Below are 26,074 nucleotides of genomic sequence, written 5' to 3'. Positions count from 1 at the left end.
AGGACAAGGACACAGGACAAGTCAGCTTTACATGTGCTGCGGGGAACACTTCAGTCAATCCAAACCATAAATGATGCTCACAAGCATCCTCGATTGCCAAAAAAGATGCTTCCCAAATGACAATATTTAAGACAAAATATTTTTTTTTAAATCATTTGGATGCGGTCAACTAGCTTATACAAAAATGGCAACCGTTAAAATAATGCAACCTAAGAATCTTCCAGCCACCAGGCAACCGCCAAAGAGATGTTTTGACTGTAGACCAGAGCTCAAAAGATGCTGTACCTGAAGATTAATAGCAACTTGGGGGTTGTCTTTGAAGTCAGAGGGACAGCAGGACAGTCAACACTCCTTTTGAAAGCATGTGGGTCATACAGTATATACTGTATCCTAGTGCGCTCTAGGAGAGGTGTAGAAAAGGCACCAGGTACAGCATGAGAGCACCTATGACATGGCCAGACGCTACAGTAGCTTCATTTGGAACTGCCAGTTTGTGGTTGCATGTATAATATTTGCAAAAATGTTTAGAGAACCCGAGCAACCATCCAGCTTGTCCAAATCTTTATCTAATATAAAGAGTAGCCCTATCATTTGGAACGACCAATAATTCGGTTTTAGTGCTACAGTACAACCCTTGTGCCAGGGTTAAGGGATGCAGACACAGAAGCTTTCCTTTGCTGGTGGCACTGTTTTGTGTCAAACCAAATATATTTTCTCATGCCAAACCTTAAGCCTACCCAACTCCAGTGGCTCTTCAACAGCATTGCTACAATGTGTGGAATATTTATTTCACAGTGGGCTAATGACATGCTCACTGCCATAACGTTATAGACCTCAGCCTTGGTGCCAAACATCTGTTGGAATGGGTTGAGCTACTTTGGAGCCTGAGGATCTGTTTTTATTCATAAACCTGTAAGGGTGTAGTAAGTATAAATCATTGGACGTAGCTCTGAAAATACTTTCAGTTATTTCCAAAGAGAATGAGAGGTGTTTTCTAGTATGTAATATTTAGTCCTAAGAGGAGATGAAAAAATAGCACAATTCACATATTTACTGGTTTGTATACCTGTGTGTCTACAGTCAGTGTGCAATTGCATGGCCTGTGTGGCTTCAAGATTTCAATAAAGAACTTCTGTAAAGAAAAAGGCTTTAAACTCAATAAGTTTCATGAAAAGACTATAATTGCTGGAGAGTAATACGCACCTGGATGGGGTCGTACACCATCAATCTGTTCTGGTATTGAGCTGTGTTTGTTACACCACCTGCAACCAAGGACAACCGCAATCAGAGCAACATACACAAGAGTGAGACCACTTAAGACAAATCATATTCCAAAACCTGCACTGCATTAGTGGCAGCTAACTCCAAATTTTCATCCAAATGGAAAAGCATATTCTTAAATTACAACTACATCGGCTTCATTTAAGAAATATTTTGTGCTGTTTTTATTTATTAATTAAAACATTACCATATGTTAAATGTTATTCAGAACTTCATGTAACATCTTATTCTGTTGAAATTTAAGACATCAAGTTGCCTTTGTTATACTATTGTAAGAAAGGACAATATTTAATATGAATTTAGAAAAAGTGTCAATTTTATTATTTAATGTTTTGCTGTGTAGATCAGTTAGAATACATAAACATGCAATAAAATGTTTTTTCAGTCATGCAACATACAGAATATTGGCATATTTAGTCCATTTCATTGCTTTTTGTTACTACAATTTCACAGATGCCTAGCAAATAACATGCTTCTGATGAGGTCTTCTACTTAACATGTATTACGATATTGAATGTCATTATAAAAGGAATCATATTCGTAGAAAGGTGATTTATTTTTGTGACATACTATGAAAAAGCAGATCTTCTTCTGTTATTTTACATAAATAGGCCTACAGTTTTTGTTTGCTTATCTCATAATAAATACAGAGGGTGGGACTGGATTCTTGAGACATGGATGAATTCTCCTGTATCTTGCAGTGCACTGCATGTTGTATGTACTCTGTATCTCACTGTCCTTTAATGTTTCAAGTCTTACAGAATAAGAAGCTGAGGATTTGCATACAGATTTGACTGGTCTTAAACTGATAACATATTAATATTGATTACTGTATTCTTTAATTTCTGCAAGACCAAAGTACCCTTGCCTGTAGCGCTTCTTTCAGCTTTGAAAGTCATCAAGCTGATTTGTCTGCATTTAGGTTATGATACCACATGCTGGCACACTGTCCCTTGCAATCAAAGCAACTGCTTAGATTTGGTGGCTTCTCTAACAAGTATATTATATAGATTGACAATTTTGATTCGCCACCCCAGGGAGCTAATCTGCATTTTAAGAGCTTTCTGTGCAAGCAACTGTCATTAAAGCACCCTATCCTTCCAAACACTTTCATTTTTCTACTTCGTTTTTTTCCACTTTAAAACTTCAGCTATGATTCATACAATGGTTTAAGGCTTATTTAGGGATATATCCTAAGTGAATACACAGTATATATCATCCATCCATCCATTTTCTAACCACTTTATCTAATAGAGGGTCAAGGCGGGACCACAGCCTATCCCAGAGAGCAACTGGCACAAGATGGGTACCAGTCCATTGTAGGGTACATACAGAAACAAACACAGACTCACACCAGGACCAATAGTTCCAGAAGGCAATTCCTCTACCAGTATGTGTCCATAGAATTACATTAATTAATTCAATTAAAGAACCAGGTGGGTGGGACCAAACCGAAGGAAGGTCTCAAGGTCCCATGCAAGAGGCAGGCTATTGTGAGTTCAATAATGACGAAATTTGGTAATGTTGCAAAACAGGTACAAGGGAAGATACAGCCACACTCCAATACACCCTGCTGGCAAAAAGAAGGATTGCAAACAGCCAGTAATTATAGGAAATTAATCCATTACTTTTGGGCTGCTAACACAATGTTTTATTTATTCTTTTATAGTTGTTTTACTTAATTACAGTATTTCAATTTTTTGTTTTCTTATTAAGAATCAGTTATTCACTCTAATACTGAAGGTCAAAATGCCAACACAACTAAATATATGTGCTGTATACAGTATGCGTGACTTATTCTTTAGTGATTTACATACAGTACAGTGCATATGGACATACACAGTCACGTGGCCTTCACATAACTAAATCCACAACATATTTAAAAATGATACTGTGCTCATTATAAATTAAATACAGTGAGACAGGATTTCCAGCTGTCTTTTACAGTCTATAAAACTACAATTGAATACTGTCAGAGCATAGACAGTATGTATTCTCATTTATTCTATATTCTGTTTTTTTGGCAGGTTGTTTACAAGCTCTGACTTCCTCTGGTCTGTATGTCTCTAATGGCAAACTAGCTATCTTTTGATTCTGGTTTATTTAAATATCCGGTGATATCAAATCTCTATGCCTTTCAGAGTGTGGCAAAGTTTTTAAATTTGCAAGTATCAACATTGGTCTTTTTCTGTAAATGCTATTTTTCCTCCAAACCCACAATAAACATATAATTTTGCAAGAATTCTAGAGTGTTCACACTGAGTGCCAGTAGAAAAACACAGGGTGCAAGATCAGAACAGATCTATAAGAATGTTGCAATCAATCTGGGCAATCTATCTAATCAAACAGCATGTAATCTAAGACCTGCTTAGCTAAAAACTATTCCGAATAAATCCTTGGACAGCAACCCCTAACATTGAACAATACAGACAATTGTGTATTGCTCATGTCTTTCACTGGGATTCATTTAGAACTTACACACGATGTTTCAACTTTGTTTTATTTAACTTAAGGCTCATAACCGAAAAAATCACTCAATCAATCAATCACGCTTTTGAAATGCTGTAAGTTTAAAATAAAGTCCACTGCTGAACTAATGTCACTGTAAGAAAACTATCAGGCATCTCCCTAGAAGCTAGAGTAGAAATCTAAAGTATGGAAAAAGATACACATTATCTGAAAATAATGACGGAGAAATGATCACCATTAACATAATCGTTATCACCACATTTTCTCTCTGAGAAATGAAGAGACACAATAAAACACAATCACATGATAAAATGATGTTTTCTTGTTAAGGAGGAAAGATCACACACCACATTATTTAAAAATAATGGTGGTCAAACCGTTACCCCTGACTGTGGTACTCTATTAGATGATACACTACACTAAGTCTGTTTACGCAATGTTTAGGTACTATCAAACACAGGAAGCTCCAGTCTGAGCTACTGGCTGGCTATGGGTTTACCAGAGATGTGAGAGATCTCCTCAAATCCTCCCAAGTTCTCCAACTCTTTCAAGCTGTGCTGCCAATCTACTCCATATTTCTTCCATGTGTGAACTAAGCTTAATTTAGCGCCAGGACTCTGGAGATGAAGGCCATAGAAGGATCGAGTCACTTTTGTTTAGAAGGCGTATTTAATTCTGTATGCATGACGAGATCAAAAACAACATGTTGACGGAAGCCTACAAATGCAGCGTGTCTGTGGTACTACCATGCTTCATTTGTTATACTATACTAATTGATTTTAATTATATGACAGGTGTATCTTACTGCTTCATTTAATTCTATGGGGAGCGCCAACTGCTCCATTGATTTGCACTGGGATTTCAAATTATGTTATCCCACAATGACATAACCCAAGAGGGAAAAACAAGTAACTACTGTCAGACTTTAAGACTACTTTAAGTGAAAATAACATGCCTCTTTCTGCCTTTTTATTATTTAAATTTGAGCAGTGGCATATCTCATTTTTGATTGTATTATAAGTACAAATTAAAATGTGGTTCCAAGGTTAAAAAATATGGATAGTTGCTACAGTCCCAAAGCAAGACTAATTGCACAATACCTGTTCGGCATTTAACAAGAATCAGAACAGGCAGCACCCGGCTTCTTCTGTAAAGACCCAGAACAATATCACTTTCTTGTCCTTGCGCAGCAATATCATCATCTTAGACTACAGCACTAGATTATCACAAACAAAACCTTCCGATTTTTGATAGAAAATACATTTAACTGAACAAGAATTTCACATTTTCATTACAGCTAAACTGGTGAACGATAATACAAATGACTACAGTGTGAAATGTAGTGCAACGAAAGATGAAATAAAAAAACACCTTCAGAAGGAGCAAAATGGCTGTTGAATATTTATTCGACATCACTTGTTGTCATGCGAAGAGTTTGGCTTTCAAAAACCACTATATTCTGTTGGATAATCACATAAGCTGAAACTTTAAAACAAATTTTAATGAATCATATTTGAACACCAGGGGAAAACAATTTTGGAGCGATTTGTGTTTTCTGTTCTTCCTGATTTTCATGCCAGCTATTTGTGAACATTTCAAATTTAAAACTTCACACATTCTGCCCAGTAACTCGCTGAGAATAAAATGGCAATCACATTGACTTGACTTTGTGAAATGTAAAACCTATTGGAAAGCCCATAATGGAATTTGCAGACAGGAAAAGGATAACAGTATAGAAAAAAATGATCTTGGCAACAAACAGAAACTTGAATAGAACTACAAAAAGTGTTGTTTTTTTACCTGATATCCAGAGCAAACCATCTGCTACACATCCCGCGTGACAAGACAGCGATCTGTCAAAAGACTGTACAAAAGTCCATTTGTTCCTTTTAGGGCAGTACCTCTCGACAGTGGGCAACACCTGTCTGAGTTCATTTCTGCCTCCTACTGCATAGAGGTATTGATCTAAAGCTCCCAGCACAAAGTGCTCGCGGCAGTTCTTCATGGGAGCGATCTCTGCCCACTTGTTGCCCCTGGGGTCGTAGCGGCAGGCAGTCCTGACGGCACAGGTGCGGCCTGTGGCATGCTCCACCTCTCCCCCTGCGACGAAGAGGAAGTCTCCCATGACCGCCACACAGTGGTGGCTCCTGCCCACTGGCATGGGGGCCAGCTCGCTCCAGTTCGACACGCCGGCGAGGTGAACGTGCTCCTGGTCTACGGGATTGAAAAACCGCAGCTCCTTGACCTTGCAGATCTCCCTCTTCTTCCCCCCCACGATGTAGAGTGTTTCCGACTGGAAGCGAGGTTTGGTTCGTAAAGTCTGCCAGATCGGCTGTGCATAGGTGCTTCGGTGGTACTCCAAGGCCTCATTGATCAGAGATGTGGCTGTTTCGCTGGCTTGGACCAGAGGGTGGGACTTGGCAACAGTGTGGAGGGAGTTCATGTCCATAAGGCCGTAACGTACATACTGTAAGAGCTCCTCCATGTACTGGTAACGGGAGTCGTGCTCCAGCCACCTCACCGCGAGCTGTACCAGAACATCAACAGTAGGAGTTACCATTCATTGCAATGGAACAAAATCACACTAACACAGGGCATCACTGGGCAAACATTTACAGGCATATTTAAAATAGAAGTATGGCTAAATCTACAAAATGTATTAAGATCAGTCAATCATTACATTGTTAATGGAAAATAAGAAACACCTTGAGAATATTGTGCTTCAGCTTCAAGAAAACTATCAAAATCTCAAAACAGTGTCAAATATTCCATTCTTGCCAGAAAATTGATTAGAAGTGTTTTAGTTTTATATTAGACAAAAACACCTATCAGTATCGTCTGTTGTTGTATCAATTTAGGAGAGTTTCTTCTTTTATAGTTTATGAAGGGTCCTGGGTGACAGCAAATGAACTCCTAACACCTGCTAGCTTGAAATTTCTATTGATTCTCCTTGAGCCAGATCCAAACGGAACTTTCAATGGAATGAGTTAAAGTGACAAAGGAGAGAGGAACAAAGCGAAATTAATTGAACTTGAGAGCTATTTCAGGTTGTTTAGCTTGGGGAAACACTTGCACGGAAGACTGATCAATCTGTGCTAACATAGCTGAAAATAAATTATACTATTATCAGGGAAACAAAGTGAGTTTTAAAACATCCAACTCCAAAGCAAGGCTGATGTGGTGTGAACTTCTAAAATGACTTGATGGTCATGCAGTCCAACCCTGGTTTAGACACTAAGGTACAAGTTAAAAGAACTTGCATAGTTAAAGAAGACATGTAAGAGGTTACAGTTTCTTGAAGTCAACAATCCATGTTAAGAATTGAATGGTTAAAGGTATACACTTTTATTAAATAAAAAATGCAGGGATTTTTTTTTCCAAGCATGGTTAACCATTTCTGTTACCATGTGAAATAACCAGGTTTTAATGAGGTTATTGGGATGCTGTGACATGAAATTCTGTAAAATGCCAGTGCCAGCATAAGTTATAAATCTTTTTCCTCAGAATTATGCCTTTAAATGTACAGTAGTAAAATGTGTTCTTGCACATACAATATCCTGACTTCATAAAGCTGTATCTGAAAATTTAAATTTAATAAAGGTTAAATCAAGCAGGCTATGGTTCCTTTAAAGGTATTTTAGAGATAGACAGATTGATTGATATTAACATGATAATTCACCTCAAACAGCCCGGTTCTGAGAGAGAAGATCACAAATCTGTTTCACTCTTTCACAAATCAAGCATAATAGTTTCCTTTACAGGACCCTGCAATTATTTCATATTATTGTAAAACAATACAACACCTTTCAAGCTAGAAAAATTGAGGATGTGCCTGCCAGGATTAAAATGTAAGATGTGCTTTTTGAACATAATGCTTTTCCATTTTGAGTGTTTAACCAATTATATTGAAAATCACATATGAACAACAGATAACAGTTAGGCATATATTTGAATGACTTTGCTGATGCTTCCAGTTCACACAGGTGGTTATCCAAATCTCTAGTTTTTCATTCTTTTAATTAATTCTGAATTCTGAATTCAGAATTAATTTATGAAGGAGGTAACCTGTTTTTAAAAAAATAAATCCAAACTTCCATTGTAATTTTCCTTTTTTGAATATCTTAAACACTGTTTTATTTAAAATAAAATATAAAATAATCTGGAACATTTAAATTCCAGATTATTGGGATAATATTCTAAAAAAAGACCTAAGATTTTCACAGTTGTATTTATGTCCTCTTAATACTGTCAGGTTTAAATATTTAATTAACACTCATAGAAAAATCTGTAAATTATTTGTTTCTACTGTGTAGCTGTACATTATGACATAATGTAATAACTGGTGATAACATACAGTGTACTGCTTTGGGTTTCAGGGGAATGCATGACAACAGATTGACAAAAAGAGTTAATGTGCTACTTTTTTTTTTTTTGCTGGCTTTGACACTACAATTCCCAGAATTCTATATTTAAGAGAAGAAGCCAGAGAGTCTAAGCCATTTAGTCACCTTTTTTATTATACATTATTACTGAATGTATATTTCATATGGGGTTATTTGAACCAAATGGTACTATGAGAGTATCACAGATTGACTTTCAAAAAATTCAAATACAAAAAGACAAAACAACATTAAAATACAATATTTCCATCTGTCTGTTTATTTCTGGGCTATTTTACTCATTTGAGACTCAGCTATGTACAAGTACATCTTATTGTAGCTGCAATATACAAGCAGCTTCACTATCAAAATACAACTTTTATTTTAAAATACCCTGAGAACTGTCCTCTAGCTTTTGTTTTCTATTTTCTATTTCTGGCCATTTTTTTCTTCTTTAGTTTACACTCAACTTCATTCAATTTTTTTTTAACATCAGAAGCAACTACAAAAGGAAGATTTAAAAAAGCTACCAAGAACCACAGCATCGGTAGGAGCTTTCAGAATAATTACATCACGTGTGATTTTCAAAAACCTGTGCTGAGAGATAAAGACCCTGTACCACATTATTTCAGATGGCTTTGTATTCACTCCAACCCCCACTCCCCAAAAAAGAAAAAAAAAATCCACTTTTGGAATACAGTGTGATTAAGAGGAAAAAAGGCTGAGAATGCTACTTTGTTAGTTGGCTGTGAAGGTCACATAGCATAAAAGAACTTCCTCAGGGCAGAGAATAAATTAAATCCCAAAGAAAAAAAGAAAATGTGATTTCCAGAGTGTGAGTCTCAAACTCTAAATGACAATGATTGACAGCTAAACTATATCCGTGCAATATCGGAGACCGCACGTTCTCATTTACCTCAGCATTGCCAGCTAGCGCCCATTAAACATCCGTCTGATGCCCAAATTAACCTTCTCTGCAAACTGAAGGAGGCACAAACTATCATAATCAACCTTTCATTATCACAGCAGCGTCTAGTTAAAGGGTCAGAATAATTGTGCCATCAGAGCCCTGATTGTTTTCAATCAACAGACGGCCAGAGTGACAGCTTGGTGATTGAACAGTTTGATGAAACCACACTAGGCCTAATCAGGGGAGATGAAAGGGAGGCATGATTGGTGCAAATGAACAGTCATGCCTCTCCTCTTCTTTCACAATCTGAAATTACCCTTAAATTTTGCTTTCTTCCCTTACGAGTGCATTTGGAGAGAAGGTTTGATTTGTTATGAGTTATGACAGCACTGTGTTAGGAAACACAGGTAGGATGACTTCAGTGTGGGCATGTGAGAGAACAAAATAACTGGGAGGGTATACAGAAATGTATTGCAGGAAGAAAAATCACAAAATGTTCTTTTTGTAACCTTCTAAACACCAAGAGAATGCAAGGGTATACTATCTAAAATCGTTGTTCAAGACGACTCATATCAACTAGTAAATATATATACTGTATACAGTACTGTATATGATTTTAAATATTTTCTATACTTCTTTCAAATTCAATCCATAAATTCTGAAATCCTTTTACATTTCTGAAATTACAGAAGCACTCAATTTGGAATAGATAAAAAAACAAAGAAAATAGATGTACAAAACATGTACTAAAAATCAATCCAAAGCAAAAAAACATAGTAGGATTCAGCTGTGTATTTTAATTGTTTTATTTTTTACTTTTAGATACTTAAATACTTAAAATTAAAAAACTTTTGAAGAGCTCTTTTTCATATCTTTGGTATTATTTTTCTTTCTTTTTTCATACTAACAATTTTAGTATAAAATGTATGTAGTTCTACTCTTCAGCTGGTTGTTCATTAGAATATATTATTTTGTAGCAGCCTTTTAGTTTTTGCTACAAAAATATATCTGCAAACAGATTGGCATCAGGGAACATCTTGGGTGGTGTACAAATAGTAAACAATAAAAATGACAATTGAAACAGTCTACAGTACAAATATATATAATTTCTTACATCAATTATACATCCATATCTTTTTTGTGTAATATTGATTCAGTAGTTTTCTTTTTAAATTTCAACTTTGCAAAGTAATGCATACATACTGTACTATTCATATTTTTCTTCTTTTTTCTTGACATTTTTTTATAATCGGTTTCTGTGGAAAAAATACATTTTTTTTCTGCAGCTTGTTCAAACCTCAATGTACAGCAGTGTGTAAAAGAGAAGTGCTTATTTGTAAAGACTAATTAATTTTAATTATAAAAAACAAGTACAAAACACAAACCGGGTCTTGGCCTGTAGAAATTAAACAAAACAACCCTTCCCCACTGAGTCACTCAGCTTCCCACTAAACCCATTCTGAAATAACAAGGAGTGTTTCATATGACTTAAAATATACTTTTTCAATACAGCTTCAAGCACTAATGAATTGCTGTGTAAAATCGCATTTTCAACCATTCAGTGTCATATATTATACCCCCTAAAGCAAATCTTATTTAACTTTCTAATTAATGCAAGCTATTTTAATAGAAGTAGGGTAATCCATTCTGAGCCTTGCTTAATGTGTGGATACATCAGCTTGTAACAACAAGCCAGGTCACTAGAGCTATTTATACTCTTTCACTGTGCATTTCAAGGAAGCAGCACAAGAGTGAAAAAGGCATGACTCCTGATGATGTGAATTCTCCTTTGTGCATTGGTGAGAGAACACTATAAGAAAGACCAGACTCACCAGCCTCATGAAATCAGAGACAAAAAAACCTTCCATACATGTTTAAGAAAATCTGTCACGTAAAAAAAACATGTATGCAACATTATTAGCTTGAGCCAGAATGGGGCAATATTGCAAGTGCCCAATACTTTAAAGGTATTTATCTGGCCACATACTGTAAATATAGCATAGTTACTAGATTAAAGATACATTTTTCTTAAAATATGCTAATTTATAGTTTAAGGGAACGGGGTGATCTTTGTTAGTTTTAATAGAATTATAAAACGTGTTTTATCACAACATTAGAAAACCAAAATGTATAAAAAGGCTATACAGTTCACTGTTTCACCCTCCTGCTACACTGCTTTCTCTATTATGAAGCAATGACCCAGACAATCACTTCACAATTAAGACGACACTAACACACAGGATTCTACTGATGTTTTACACTGGCACCCCAGACTACACATTATTCTTTTTGTTGTTAAGTTAAATCATTTACATCTTAATAGATATGGAAATATAATTCCAACAAGGGTACTGTCAGATACTCCGCCGAATCAGGAAAACAATTACAAATAACAAAAAATAATCAACTTTTGTCAATCAGAATGTCTCTGCATACTTTCTGCAGTCTAAAGGATCCCAGTAAAACAGCATACTATTTCAAAGTCTGGCAGAGCTCAAAATATCAATGTTGTGTTCCATATACTAAATTAAATAGTATGTTGGGAAAATAACAAATAAAAACACACACTTTGCTTTTAAAGATGAGCCGGGTCCACACTTCCGAACCATCCTCTGTCATGGTAATCACCTGCACCAGTACACACATTGAGACTCGCTACTATTTCTGAAGTCTCTGCCTTGTGCCCGAGTGAGTCGTATAGTCTTGTTTAATAGAAGTTCAGGAGGAGGTCTCACTCTAATCTTGTACTTCCGCTCATTCATTTAATGGATGGAGTCATTTCTGTGAATCCAACTCAGCACAATTAGTTTGGCATGTGTTTGTGATTCAAACCTTTGATTACAAACATAAAAAATGTTAAATGTCTTGAAAAGGACCTTAAAATGTTAATGGTTTAAAACTCTGTAGTCATGACACTGTTATTCCTAACTGAGCATTGTATTTATTTTTTAAAATGTATTATGCGGACATCTTGAGACTTTTTCATTCGTACACACACAAAGGAAACTCTTAGTTTCCAGTGTAATCTGTCATTCAGCCCTGACAGTCCATCTACAATTTAACCTGACATGAGCATCTTCATACATTCACTTAAGGGACCCTCCTGCTGCCAAACTGAAACGCTTTCACATGCGAGCCAGTTCTTTTGACTATTTTGAACACAGGACCCGTGCAATGGACAGATACTGGGCACGAAACAACAAGCCCACCCTCTTCAGCAGAGAGCTCCAATCGAGGTGCAGCAGAGCCGGGCTCCTTTGTGTCAGCAGCTGCAGCACCCATCTGTCAGAGCACAGACGATGATGCGCTTCCCAGCAATATACAGTACCACTTAAAGCGTCTATGTTACTTAGTCCTTCCCAGTTCTTAGCTTCTGTGAAAGAACATCACGGTCATAAACTGACAGGAAAGACTTGTTCTGCTTTAGTGTGGGTGGTAGTAATCAGACAGTTATAATATACAGTATGTTCGCTCTACGCAAAGTTAAATTAAAGGAGTAAAATCATCTTTCATGCACACTAAAGGGCTGCATTCCCCACTTTCAATGAATGTTTAATTGTGAACTGTAGCATTGAAAATAAAATCAAGACATCAAAACAAACAAAATAATAATCTGTCTGAATCTGCACTAAAGCCAAACTGTTCTTTATCCAGATATACTCATTTTTTGTTGAGAGCAGGGGCTTTTGCTCATGAGCCTTGCTCCAAATACGAAGGGGATCTTGCCACAGGAATTGATTTTGTTCTTTTGTCATACCGGTAAGCTTTACATATTCTTGAGAAGGGTCACTTTTTATCTCTCTATTTTTTAAGCTCCTGTTGTGTGTGTGTGTGTGTGTGTGTGTGTGTGTGTGTGTGTGTGTGTGTGTGTGTGTGTGTGTGTGTGTGTGTGTTTTTTTTTGTAGGGATGAGGACTGGGCAAAGTCAATGAGCACTTTATTAAAGAGAGGCAGGCTTGGTAATGAGCAATTCAGGAGTTTAATGAGATTTTGTAGATCTGTCTCTAGCCTGTCCATCAAGTTTCTGTTCTGTAAAGCGCCCCGACACTAATCCTCCACCCGCCCAATCTTCACCTAGAGCTGGATATTAGATTTTTTCATGGTATATTGCATTAACAGTATAACCTCAGCAGAAATCCAGGCAACTTAACTGCACTCGAGGCATTACAGGCAGGATGATTTGATTTCTTCAGCACTGTAGTACAAGCATAAAGGCATTTTCTCAACTAGCGAAAGAAGATCCTTGTAATTCTAAAACATCTACTCATGGGCCTTTATTAAATATTTGTCTCATTTCTCTAAATCTTAGGGTTAACTATTTCAGAAAAAGAATTTTAGAAGCTTTCAAATAACAAGGTATTCCCACTGTAATCGAGGGCTTATAACCATTAACTTCTTGAAGATAAAATACTTCATCTAATTCTTTTCATGTCAACACAGTAAAAGCATATAGATATCGTGTGTTTATTTGCTGAGGGTAGTTAAAGATGTATAACCTAATACTTAATGAACTAAATCAATTAAAAAATACTGATCATAATAATAATCTATGTTTTATTTATATATTATTATATATAAATAAATTAATAAAATACACCTAATAAATCCACAAAAAAGGGTGTTTTATTCTACCCTGCAATCCCCCATCCCTTATTCTTCGAATGAATAAATCATTCGGGTGGGGGAGGTGTATACAGCACAGTGGTAATGAATGGTTTCAACGTGCTTGGCTACAATAGGGTTGTATTCAACACCTATCTTGAAAACACCTTACTACAGCCAAAAATAAGACATTATTAAGTATTGCCACTATCACTGCTGTTATAAGCTATGTCATCTATAGTCTTTTAGAAAATTAACAGTCTCAGGGAAAAAGGAAAGTCATTAGACGCATTTAAATCATCAGCAATTTATTTTGCAGTTAGAATTCTAAATTATGGCGTTGCGTAAGTGTATATTAAATCCTGGTTGCTGCTCTGAAATGTAAAATTGTGAAACGATCAGCATTTTTTCTCCTCTGATAAATTGTGTTAAAAGTAATTTCTAAATACATATGGAACATTACACAAATGTAACACTGTAAATATAATAATCTGCCTTCTGAGGTCTAGCAAGTGTAACTCTCCCTTCCTTTGAGCTCTGGCTCAATTAATTTACCGACCCCTGGGAGAATTCTCCTTCCAACCAGAGCACAAAACAGTCTTAATGCTCCTGTTCCATTGTGCATTTTAAATGCAGCAGGTTGCTGTGACTGATGATGGAATAAAACTACCAGTCAAGTAAGTGTAATGAGTGGTCCCACCAATTGAAGGAACAATTGCTACCTTTATTTATTTATTTTTTTAATGGCTGAAATAGTACTGTGTTTTTTATAGATTCTATTTTATCCAAGCCAAAGAAAATAGCACTGGATAGGAAAATTCCCTTAATATCCTAACTGATCCCAGTTTCAATACTGAGTGACTTGCACAGCATCCTGCCTGCCGTCAGAAAGCACTGCTCTAGTGTCAAAGCAAGCCCCGACAGATGGAAGCCCAGATTCAAACATCCTCCCCAACCACAAGAAATTCCCAACGCATCAATTGATGGTGTCTTTCTATTTGCCAGAGGCTTCTGGCAACATCAAAGTATTGGTTTTAGGAAATTATGATTGGCAAGTGGATCGAAGTCTTGACTTCAGCTGGGTCTGGGTCTGCTGACGTGTCTCAGGTGTTTGATAATACAAAGTAGCACACTGCAACACAAAATGAGCAGTAGCCTAGAACTAGGCTATATACAGTATACGTATAATCTCGTCATTGATTTTTTATCACCATCAAAATAACCTAAACTTTCATCTACAAAATGCTAAAACCTTTAGAGGGACAAAAAATGCATTCATGTTCTGCATATTTTCTAACACTACCAATCATTATAACTATTAAGATGAGAGCTACAAGAGTACCAGGATGCAAACTCAAGTTTACAAAATTAAAAAAAAAATCTAAGAAAGTCTGGGGATGTGTTTGCCAACAAGTCATACAGAGCTCATATAAAACTCCTATTAAGCATATAAAATCAACTATATATGAGACAATAATCCTTTGTGTGAATAATCTGTCTTTATTTTACGCAGTTAAACTAACATATTTTAGTAAGAAAGAATAACCATCTCTTTACTCCTAAACACCTAATAAATGCTTTCATGAATGAGCTGAAAACCCTGAACAAGTGCAGAGGACTACTGTAATATAACTCAGCCTTGGAAGAAAGCCTGCTTTTCACCTTGTCAGGTAATCCTGCTTAAAGCCACAATGACCCCAGTAAAAATATTGGTATGGGTCACGTGACTGTTCACCACAGACCCTACAAAGAGAATTTCAAAATGCCACCCCTTACATAGCAGTAGAAGGCGTTAAAGCTTTGAAGAAAATGAATTGACCTGAAGGGACCAGTCGATAAGTAATTAGTAATGAACAAGGCTCAGATGCTATCTGTACCTCTTGCGGGAACTTAACAGCTTCACTTTATGCTGGAGCCATTCTCCTGAACATAGTAATCCTGTAAAGGGGGGTATCCATTCTATCTACTCTGAAAAAAAGCATTCTTAGCACCAGCCTCAGACCCCTGCCCAGTCAATTAGGGACAGAAACCTCACACCGAGCAGTGCGGACCTGTCATGAGTTTGCCTAAAACAGGCATTAAACTGACCAAATTGCTTAGCGGCTAGTGGATTGAGAGGTCATGCCTCTGATCCCCAGATGGGGCTGCCCCAGTCTAGACTTTCGACTGACACAAAAGGCCTCCGGGGACTGTTTGCCCTTCTGTCTGACGCACAGATAAATTTCAAAACGATTACAAAGAGAAAATGCCCCGAGGATCTCAGTCAGCTGTTCAGTGTCTGATCTCTTGCAGAAGGGACGATACATGCTGCCAGCGATAAAAATGGCTCAAAGTATGCATACATTAGGCTTTCTCTGTGGGCCCCCTTTGCCACTACACGTACGGTGTGTTATTGCGTGATTAAGACGTCTACAGGGACTCATAGACATTGCATTTGTTGTACATTCTTGATACCTAAAGATAAAGCAAATACAACTTCATGACCCAGCAGAAAAATCAATGAGAACTGCTGCCTGAAAAGTGTAGAAAATTATTGTAATTAGGAACATTACTGTAAGAAGGATATGCTTACACAAGAATGAGATACCCAAGGATGGATACTTTAGGTTCTATATACAGGACAAGGTAAAAGTATATTTTATTGTAAATTATTTCACATACTGGGTTCTAATTTATAAAATGAAAGAAAAATGAAATCTTGCTTTTAGTCAAGATGCTTTGGGGCTGTAAGTGCAATCGGTGTTAGCTTCAAACTGAGTTAACAAGTAAATGTGCTTAAATAAAAAAATCCCTACAACTGTTTGTTCTTAAATTATGATGAATAACAATTAATGATCCTTCAGCACCATGAGATCTATCTTTATTCACATCACTTGGCTATCCGTGCACTGCATCCCATCATATCTCATATTAATGTGCTTCATCGTGCAGGATGTTTAGAAGGGAGGTGAAAAAAACATGTTTTGATCATTGGACATATGCCGTGCTGTTGATGAATCTGAAACCAAGGTTATGCCTCTTTCTAGTACCTTTTAACTACAGCGCATACGCATATTCAAAACAACAATGCTATCTGAACAGTCGGAATAAAGAAACTGTCTTTAAGCTGTGTGTAGGAAATAAAAAGAAAGAGAACAGTTCATGCTAGATGGCTCCCTATTAGCACATCAATGGTGTCAGTTCAGGGCTCGATGGGCTTCTGCGCTTTGCCACACTTATTTACATCCTTTTGTCTTCCTCTGCCTGCACTTTGAAAGGATCTCTCCGGCGGATCAGTCACACACCGGGGCACACAACGGCTGAGGCTGGGCGTGCCGAGGCTCCCCTTCCTGAGCGGCCGGTGGGAAAGGAGCCAGCTCGGGCCGCCTGGCGGGACCGGGCTGTCGGAGAACCCCTCCGCCGGCTCCGGCCCCTGACCTGAACCTGGCTTTGTCGGGCACTGATCTCCGCAGCGCAGGGTCAGAACCTTCAGAAGTTGGCGTGTTGAACCACAGCGGGCGTCTTTGTTCTGCATTTTGTTTCATATGCTAATGAGGGCCTGCTCAGCAGAGAACTGGGAAGCATGGAAAGCAGCTCTGCAAATATAGCTGCCGAAAGATAAAGTGAGGGGAAAGCCCCACTTTGCATTCCATGGCTGTCTATAGCTTTAAAGGCACTGTCCAGGCACCCCGACTTGAGAAGAAACTGGGTGTCAAGGGATTGGGGATCCAGAGTAAATATCAGGTTTAGGGTAGCACACAATTTGTGATTCATCTATGAAAATAAAACACATTTCACACAATAGCAAGAAACTATAAAGCCTGAACATTCAATTCAATTTCCTAGGTATAATTTGCATTAGTATCATGAAAAATATTCTCATTGTACTGTATATTAGACCAATATTTGCTTTACAGAGAAATTTAAACCAGGATTTCTTTTAACTATAATATTTGACATGGGACATTTATAAGCTAATATTTTTGCAATGTGTTGGCTTTGTTTTACATACTAACATGTACCTACATATAATACAATTTGTCACATATGATCAAATTTAATCATGTAATTTGTCATATCTTCCCAGCACAGCTCTAAGGTTGGGGTGAAAAGAAAGAAACGGTCATGTCATCTGTGCTGGTATGCACAGAGATGGTCACATTCATGAGCCCAGCTCCTGGCCTGTTTGACATTTTAGGGTAGGTGATACTGAGTGAGGGTCTGCTCAGCTGCACTGTGACCTAATGACATGTCACACTCAATCTGCCATCAAATGTTTTACACGAAAGGGCATAAAATTATGTATACATTTAAACATTATATGAAGACTTGTACATACACTGATGCAAGCAACCAACAGGGTCATATCAACTAGGTTCCATATGTTTTCTACAGGAGGTCTGGATAAGTGATATACTAGGAGCACATATCACATGAGAAAACCTCACAGTGCAGTCAGTGGTCAAATGTAGACCAAAGGGGAGAATGTCCAAACAAATATTCCTTTCAAGGAGAACAGTCTTCATCCGAGGAGAAAGAAATCAGAGGACAAAGAAAGACCAGAATGCTGGAGTGTCAGGTAGTGTCAAGAGCAGCATAATCAACACATGAGAAACCATGGATGGATTAATAAACAAACACACCGCTAGATACATGCTGATATGAAAAAATCCATCAAACCGCCAAAAAGACGTGGTTTCGATACAGCAGAACTCGGCAGCAGACATCTGGTAGCACTGACATCTGCTCGTTACCTGCCAGATCTGCTCCTCGCTGAGCGAGGTGAGCCGGTCGCTCTTCAGAACCTCCCGCAGGAGCTTGTAGGGAAGCAGCAGGACCTCCTCCTCATGGGACCTCAGCAGCTCGGACAGGTGCCTCACCAGGAAGCCCACCACCGCCTCCTCCAGTGGCGTCAGGTTGAACAGGTCGGCCAGCTTGTACAGGTCCAGGTAATTGAAACTGTTCAGCTCCTGGAGCCAAACACAAAGCACATCGGCCAGCGGGGTTACCAGCAGGTATAGAGAGAGACGGTGCTATACAAGGCAGGCGCTGGGGAAAGGAAGGCATTAATAAAAACAGTCAAGACCCACTTTGTATTCAAACTGACAATAAATACACATAGATGCTTGCTAGTAAATTTTTAACTCTAGGGACAAATACTGTAATTATACATTCCTTTGTATAAAATATATTTAGTAAATACCAAGTACAGTATACTAAAATACTGTATATGCAAGTCCTAAAAATATGAGTAATCGCATCATCATCTACATCTAAAACAAAATGCATTGCAAGGTTCAGTGAACATTTGGAAGAACAAAGGTCGTTTTTTTGCGTCGTTTCTGTAGATACTGGAGATTTAAAAAGAGAATGCAAAACACCCAGACAAGTAAAGTTAACAACAACAAAAATAATGGCTGTGGTTTTATTAGACATTACTATATACTATATACAAGGAACAAAAAACAAATGTTTTGTTAAAAACCCTCTTCACTTAACAGAACTGATTGTAAATGTAATGAAGAAAATGTTTCAGGCTGCATTGAACAGAAAGTTCTTTTAGAGGAAGGCAAGTACAATTTAAATTGAATAGCAAAAAACTGATCTTACCTCGTATTTTACGATTACAAACCAATGATTACCATGTCATGTAACTGCATGCATGAAAAGGTAGAAATTATGTTAGGCAGCAGAATGATTTTAAAGCACAACAGTGCCAAGTTGTATCTTACAGTGATGTATTATTAGAAAAATAAATCAAGATTCAAGCCATCTATTTTTTTTACACTGAACTTTAACCTTCAAAATTTAATAAGATTTTTTCTCAGGTATTTTTTTCTTCGTAGTATATTTTAATGTTCAAAGCCATCTCTTTAATACTCTTTTTTAGTTTTGCATTCAACAAATAACTATGGCCCATTTCTTTGACCCTGCTTAAGTAAAAAAAAAGGACAGGTATCTGAATAGCACAAAATTGGATTATATTGAAAGATTAACAGCAATTCTGTTATTAAGTAGGATTTGTTATTCTATGTATTTTACTATAGATATTTTTAAAAGTGAATGTTTACTCCAATCCATTCATGAGAGGCAGAGCACAACAGCAACAGCAATCAATGAAAAATAAAAAATAATCAGTAAAGAAAAGCCCCTAGTCTGTTTGGGAGCTTCTCTTAGCTCAGACCCATAGCTCTGAAGAGGAAGCAATTACATGACCTCCTATTCCACCCTTTGTTTCAATATGAAACACTCTTGATATCAAAATTGCCCAGACTAGAAATACTGAGATATTTGACTGCTGTTCTCTATCACTTCATCCATACAAATATCAGTTTACAATGACAATAGTATCCAAACTTCAGTAAATTAAGGGGCAGGAAGACTTCTGTATGCTTCATGTTATTTAGTTTACATTCTTTTCTTTCAGTATTGAGTTTCTACAGAAAATACAGAAAGTAAATACAATGGATGTGCACTACAGAACTACATAGTGTAATGAATAGCATTTTCTGCTTAGCTGTTTGTATTTTTTAACTTAAAATGACTGGGTTTCCAAATAAACAGGATAAAGCACAAGCTAATAAGAACAAAGAAAAATGCCACAGAACGGAATAAAAAAGATAACTATCCTGTTAGTCAGGCAGAGGATTTTGTTTAGGAAGTGACACTGATAAGCCTTGAATTAAAATATTGCCACAGTTAAACTGGAGCTGTTCACTGTATGTTAACCCGCCATCTTTTAGGATGCATTCCTCATGCACAGGAAAGTGCTGAATTAATGCTGTTTAAGAACAAATTAATGTGCACAGATAAAATACACCTCCAGCAGTGAGATAATAATTTCCCTTTACAGTATCATTATTGGACATGCTCCTTGTTTAATAAGATGTATTTAATTCATAACCTAATGAGTGATACATAAAGAAATGGAGATGAACCCTGCAATTACTTTCGTGTGAGTGTGTCACCTTATTTGTGAAACCTGGGTGTAATCTGCATTCAATAAGAACAAATGACCAATTTTGCAATGCAGAGTGATAAATGGCCTTCACCACTACCAGCAAACCTAAGAATCAGCTGCCAGTGAATGCTTTTTTTTGTAATCTGCTTTAAAATTACACCATACATTAGATAGTGTTAGGCAAATAAAGGTAATTTACAGCTGATTAAACCAGCGGTCTCTATTATTAAACCAAATTTATCATCTGAGCTAGAGGAGAGACCTGAGGTATTGAATGAAAACAGTGGAATGCTGCCATCTGCTGTTGATGTGAGCTCATTGTTTTATTTTACGCAGGGCAATAAAACAGCTACTGTACAGTACGTGCTCTTTTAACTTGTGACTTACATTAAGTTACCACTATGTTTACAGTTTTCTTATCTGTTATCTGTGCTTTATATACTTTATATTACATTTTGGACCTGTCTTAAAATAGAAACCAGCTGCTTAACAAATGCATCTTATTGCTTTCCCTGCTGTCAAGAACTGGATTTGCTATTTGTAATTGACAGCTGGATCAAATTTTACAGTTAAGTAAAATGTACTTTCAGTTCTAACAGCAATTAAAAATCAGATATCGAATGCTGTTGCATTACTCTCCTGTGGATAGTAAAATACAGAGATTTATGTACTTCACCAGAATTGTCTTTTTGTTCATTCTAGTCAATAAGCGAAATTACGTTTTTACGTCTTTAACACCGTTAATGCGCTTTGCTTAACTTTTTAAATATGCCCAAGTGCATATTTTCAATGCTTCAGATTCAGGTCTATTTTTTTTTAAATTTCGAAACTTTTAGAATTTTGTTACAAAAATGGATCCACCTGATTTGAAACGGATAAGTTGTCTTTCACACCATAGCGCGCAGCAGGGAAGGGACGAGGAAGTGTAGGCAGACACGCCTACCTTCAAGACACTCCCGTTTCACATATCCCAAGAAGCACAGTCCCGCAGGGGTGCCTCCGCACACACGGGAGGAGGGGCGTGTCCTTCACAAACAGCGCCGCAGGTCCGTACGTGCCTTGGAGGATACGGCGAGTAAGCTCTCCTCAGCCAATAGAGCACTGCTGCTCTGGGAATCCAGGTCATAGTCGGTTAGTGACATGATCTAGGATCGAAACCGTGGTTATGGCTCAGGCGAGAGCCGTAGACCACGGTTGATCAGTTGAGCCACACGGAAGGTTTTATGTTTTAACATAAACTGCACAATGGATATTAGACATTTAGGACAGAGAATAGAAAACTATACTCGGGGTTCATTCACGAAACAGGTTGACAGAGTTTTAATATCACAATAAGTACCAAACAAGCAAGATATGCCAAATCATTTTACGGTAAAGTTAATAGCATTTATGTTTACTATACAAATAAGGTAAATGTTGTAATATGCAGTATGGAGCATGTAAAAATTGTGAACAACTAAAATAATTTTTGTACGTTTTTTACAAGACTACTGAATGCACAGAAGCAAAAAATCACAGTTTTGTCTGCTGGATTAATGAGAATGATGCACTTTATGATTCAAATTGACTGAGATGACTGCCTCACAACAAAAGATTCATTTTTAAGACTTTTTTCGTGGTTTGTTATCCATTATTTTCAAAATTGTTCCACAACGTTTTTTTCTAAAAACAATATAAGTTTTTAATTAATTATATGAGTGTTATCTACTTCTCTTTAGACTGCAGAGACAGCAGCATGTGTTATCAGTGCTAAAAACTCATACCATATCCAATTTGTGCAGAGAACTGACTTCAGATCAAACAGCACTAGGTATTGGCAAAAACCGACACAGAAGGTACATTGAGGCGCTCGCTCTATTGGTCAGGGGTCCTGGTGTTATGTTAGTACAGTGCAATTGTATAATATATTACTTGCACTGTGATGACAGTGACATTAAAACAACATTTTTCCCCAAATGTATTTTATTTTCCTTTCAGGATTAAACTTTAAACTGCAGATGTACAGTACACTACTTCACTCAATCATTTTAGCAATGGTGAAAGGAAATGAAAAAAAAAATCCACCAATTTCTGTTTCTTCCAGTGCCAAAGAAGCATGTTATAGAGGCTGCTTCGAATTAGGATTAAGATTTAGAAAACACAAATGACACAAATGAACTGACTTCTTATCTACTAAATTAATTAAATGATGTCATCAAAGTCTGAGATGTATATAATATAAGAAGTAAATTATATGCTGAAGGAAACAGATAGGATCATCCAAGAGGAATATTTTAGTCTCAATAGTGAAACACAGGCACAGGGTCTATAAAGGTGAAATTTAACTGAATTAATAATGCAATTTAATAATTTCTGTGAACCTGTGGAAAAAGTGTAATTTTAAGGAAAAGTGTACTTAACTGATAATGATCAGGCACATGTAAGAAGCTATGTCCAGTTTTCATGAGAAGAGAATAAAAATATGTTGTGTTATTTGTTTATGTTTACTGTTTGTACTGTATATTTATTGCTCCTGTAGGGGTTTGATCACGGATGCTTACAGACTCCAAGCACACAAAGCACCACTCCCTGGACAGCCAATACCATATCCCCACCTCACCTAAAGGCTGGTTGACTGCACAGCAGAGTTTTACACCTCCCTGTTTCATAATGTATATTCCTGTTCCACATCCTTCCTCTAGAGGGCGCTCCTACCCTTTTCTGTTATGATTAGGATCTATTATTTCCTGGTGTGTCTTGTTCGTATTTTGGTTAAAAGCATAGCGTCTCCGCAGTTCCGGGCTCAGCACTGGAAGACGGACATCTGAAGGCCCGCCTATCCACGGTGCTCAGGAGAAGCCTGAGGGCAAGGCCTTTTCCCCAGGCGTCCTGACCTTCTGAGGCCGGGGCTCGGAGCGCCTGGTCCCGTTAAGGTTTTGTGATCCTGGTCTCAGTTCCCCTTCCCGGGGATTTTAATGGTCTTCGTCCCAGAATGATCTCCCGGCCTCTGGACAACGGACTGCACCCTGATAACCCCTTTTTGGACCCCTTTGGACTTGGTTGCCTCCCCCCTGTCTGTCAACCCATCCTGACCCTGCAGTATCTTCCCCTGATGTCCTTCTCCAGACCCTTCCGGATTATACTGTCACACATAGGGTCTTTAACTACGCACTACACGGGAGTCAGAACCGGCTCCCATAACAATTCCTACGTAACTGAAATGTTAGTTAAAGCTATTAATCACAAATGGTTGTGATCAGATTGTTTGTGAAGTACTTTAACATTCATTCTTCAACTGGATTAATGACCTAAAAAAAGGTAATTCAGGATTTCCTGTTGTAATTATGATAAGTATGTGTCATGGAATATATAAGGTAATATGTGTTTAGCAATATAAATGTGAGTACTGTACATATGTACACAGTGTGTTGTTTTATATGAGGCATTTTAAAGTGTACGTTATCACCAGTGTAATTGAAAGAACCAATGTGTTAGATTGTTTGTGCATTGCTCCACAAAAGCTCTCAGGGCTCCACAAAAGCTTTCATTGCTCAGAGAAAGCTGATAGGGAAGTCTGTATAACAATATGAAACTGTTAAGGTCTGTTTAAATTGAAGCTACTGTTTTGTTTTTGGTGATCACAATTTAATGCACGATTTTCAAAAATTGCATTCTAACATCAAATATTTGATATCTACGCATAACATTTATTCATAAAGTGCCTTTCCAAAACCAAGGATTATACAGTTATAAAAATGCATTAAAAAGTAAAAGAAACAAAGAAATGAGAACATACAGGATAAACTTTAAGACAGTCAAACATAGGACCTAGTAAAAAGGTCAGTTTGAAGTTTAGATCTGAAAAGAGTCAAAGAATATCTCGAAGAGTCAAAGGAAGGGCATTCCATAACAATGGAGCAGTGGCAGGAAAAGAACAGTCTCAGAAAGTCCAAGATTAGTCCGGTTTTTCAGTAAGCAAAGGACCAGCCTCAACTGAATGGAGCCTATGGGAGGGAATGTAAACATGAGTTATCTATAGTTATAAACAGTTTAGATATGTATGATGGAGCCAGATTATTTAACGCCTTAAAAGTCAGTTACAAGATCTTATACTGAATACATGACTTTATAGGCAACCAATGTAGTGATTAAAGTGTAGGAGTGATGTGCTTCCAGTGTCTTGTGGGAGTTAGAAGGCTAGCTGCAGAGTTTTGAACATTTGCAACTTACTGAGAAGAGTGTTTGGGAGCCCATAGAGTAAAGAGTTGGAGAAATGAAGCCTTGATGTTATAAATGTGCGAATCAAGACCTCGGCATCGGACATAAATAGAAATTGCCTAATGTGGGCAATATTTCCCAGGTGTAAAAAGATGTCAAATTTTTCACATGGGGCTCAAAAGACAGGAGAAGTTCAAGTGTGACTCCCATATTTCTGACTATGGCTGACGTGTGAATGGGAAGCATTCAACTACTGTATTACTGTGAAGCTCTCCAGCTTTTCCAGCTGACATTTGCTACCAATTTCTTGTCACTATTTAGCTTTAGGACGTTTTATGTCAACCAGAGCTTCATGTCACACAGAGAAGACATAAGTGACAGAGGAGGAATATCAGGGGGGGGAAAAGGTATTAGCCTACATCTGAGTATCATCTGCATAACAATGAAACTGAAGACCAAGTTTGTATATAATATGACCGAGAGAAAGCATATAAATAATAAAAAGCAATGGGCCCAAGACTGAACCATGAGGCACACCTTGATTGACTGGGGCCATGGGGGATTTTTGAAGACCAAGGAAAAACAACATGCTGCCTGCCAGTCAGATATGAGTGGAAATAGCTAAAAAAAAACGTACCATTGACGGACAATAATGTTTGCAAGCATTTGAGTAACAATGAATGCTTTACTGTATCAAAAACCATACTAGGATCAGGGAGCATAAGAACACTTACAGCCCCAGTGTCTGACACAATAAATAAATCTTTCATAACCCTGACAAGAACACTCAGTTATGATTAGAGTGAAAAGCAGAGTTTATAATTCTCCATATTTTCACTGTTCTCAGTGTTCTCCCGAAAACTATTTTCTTGATTGTGTATTGTTCATTTTTGTTGTTTTGCAACCTCCTTTCAAATGCAATTAGCATTTTGTCTTCACTAAATTTAAATGCAGTTAATATTTCTCATTATCCTCTAACATTGGGATGTTGTTGGCATTAACTCTACTAATACAGTATATAACATCATATTCCGGTTACTGTACACTATTTAGGTCCCAGTTCTGTTAAAAAGAATATTGTTGGAGCATCTCGTTCAACAAGCGTAAAAAAAATGCGCAAAGATATACACCGACCCCTTGCTACATGAATGCTCAATTCAATAATTTTTGCTATAATAAAACGTGTATTTTTTTTAATCTGTTTATCACCGTATTAAGCCATTTTTGTTTCAGTGAAAGCAAGTTCTCTTCATAGGTCTTTCCCTGGTTATCTCACTGTGATTTTAAGATTTGTATT

At 37.2% G+C, this 26,074-nt stretch overlaps 1 protein-coding gene across 4 annotated transcripts in view; it reads right to left on the bottom strand.

Annotated features, from left to right (window-relative positions):
• klhl32 (kelch-like family member 32) overlaps positions 1–26,074 on the bottom strand; it is an 81,656-nt gene that overhangs the window by 7,937 nt on the left and 47,645 nt on the right. For all 4 annotated transcript variants that reach the window (XM_088625861.1, XM_088625862.1, XM_088625864.1 and 1 more), the window contains 3 exons: positions 18,374–18,589; positions 5,551–6,277; positions 1,204–1,262 (listed from right to left, as the gene is read on the bottom strand). In XM_088625861.1, coding sequence (XP_088481987.1) covers positions 1,204–1,262; positions 5,551–6,277; positions 18,374–18,589 — 1,002 coding nt within the window. The remainder of the gene's footprint in view (positions 1–1,203; positions 1,263–5,550; positions 6,278–18,373; positions 18,590–26,074) is intronic.

Source organism: Lepisosteus platostomus, chromosome 3, assembly GCF_059453375.1.
Source record: "Lepisosteus platostomus isolate fLepPlt1 chromosome 3, fLepPlt1.hap1, whole genome shotgun sequence".
Taxonomy (NCBI): domain Eukaryota; kingdom Metazoa; phylum Chordata; class Actinopteri; order Semionotiformes; family Lepisosteidae; genus Lepisosteus; species Lepisosteus platostomus.
Note: the sequence above shows the minus strand (reverse complement) of the source record. Positions and strands in the feature narration are given on the sequence as shown.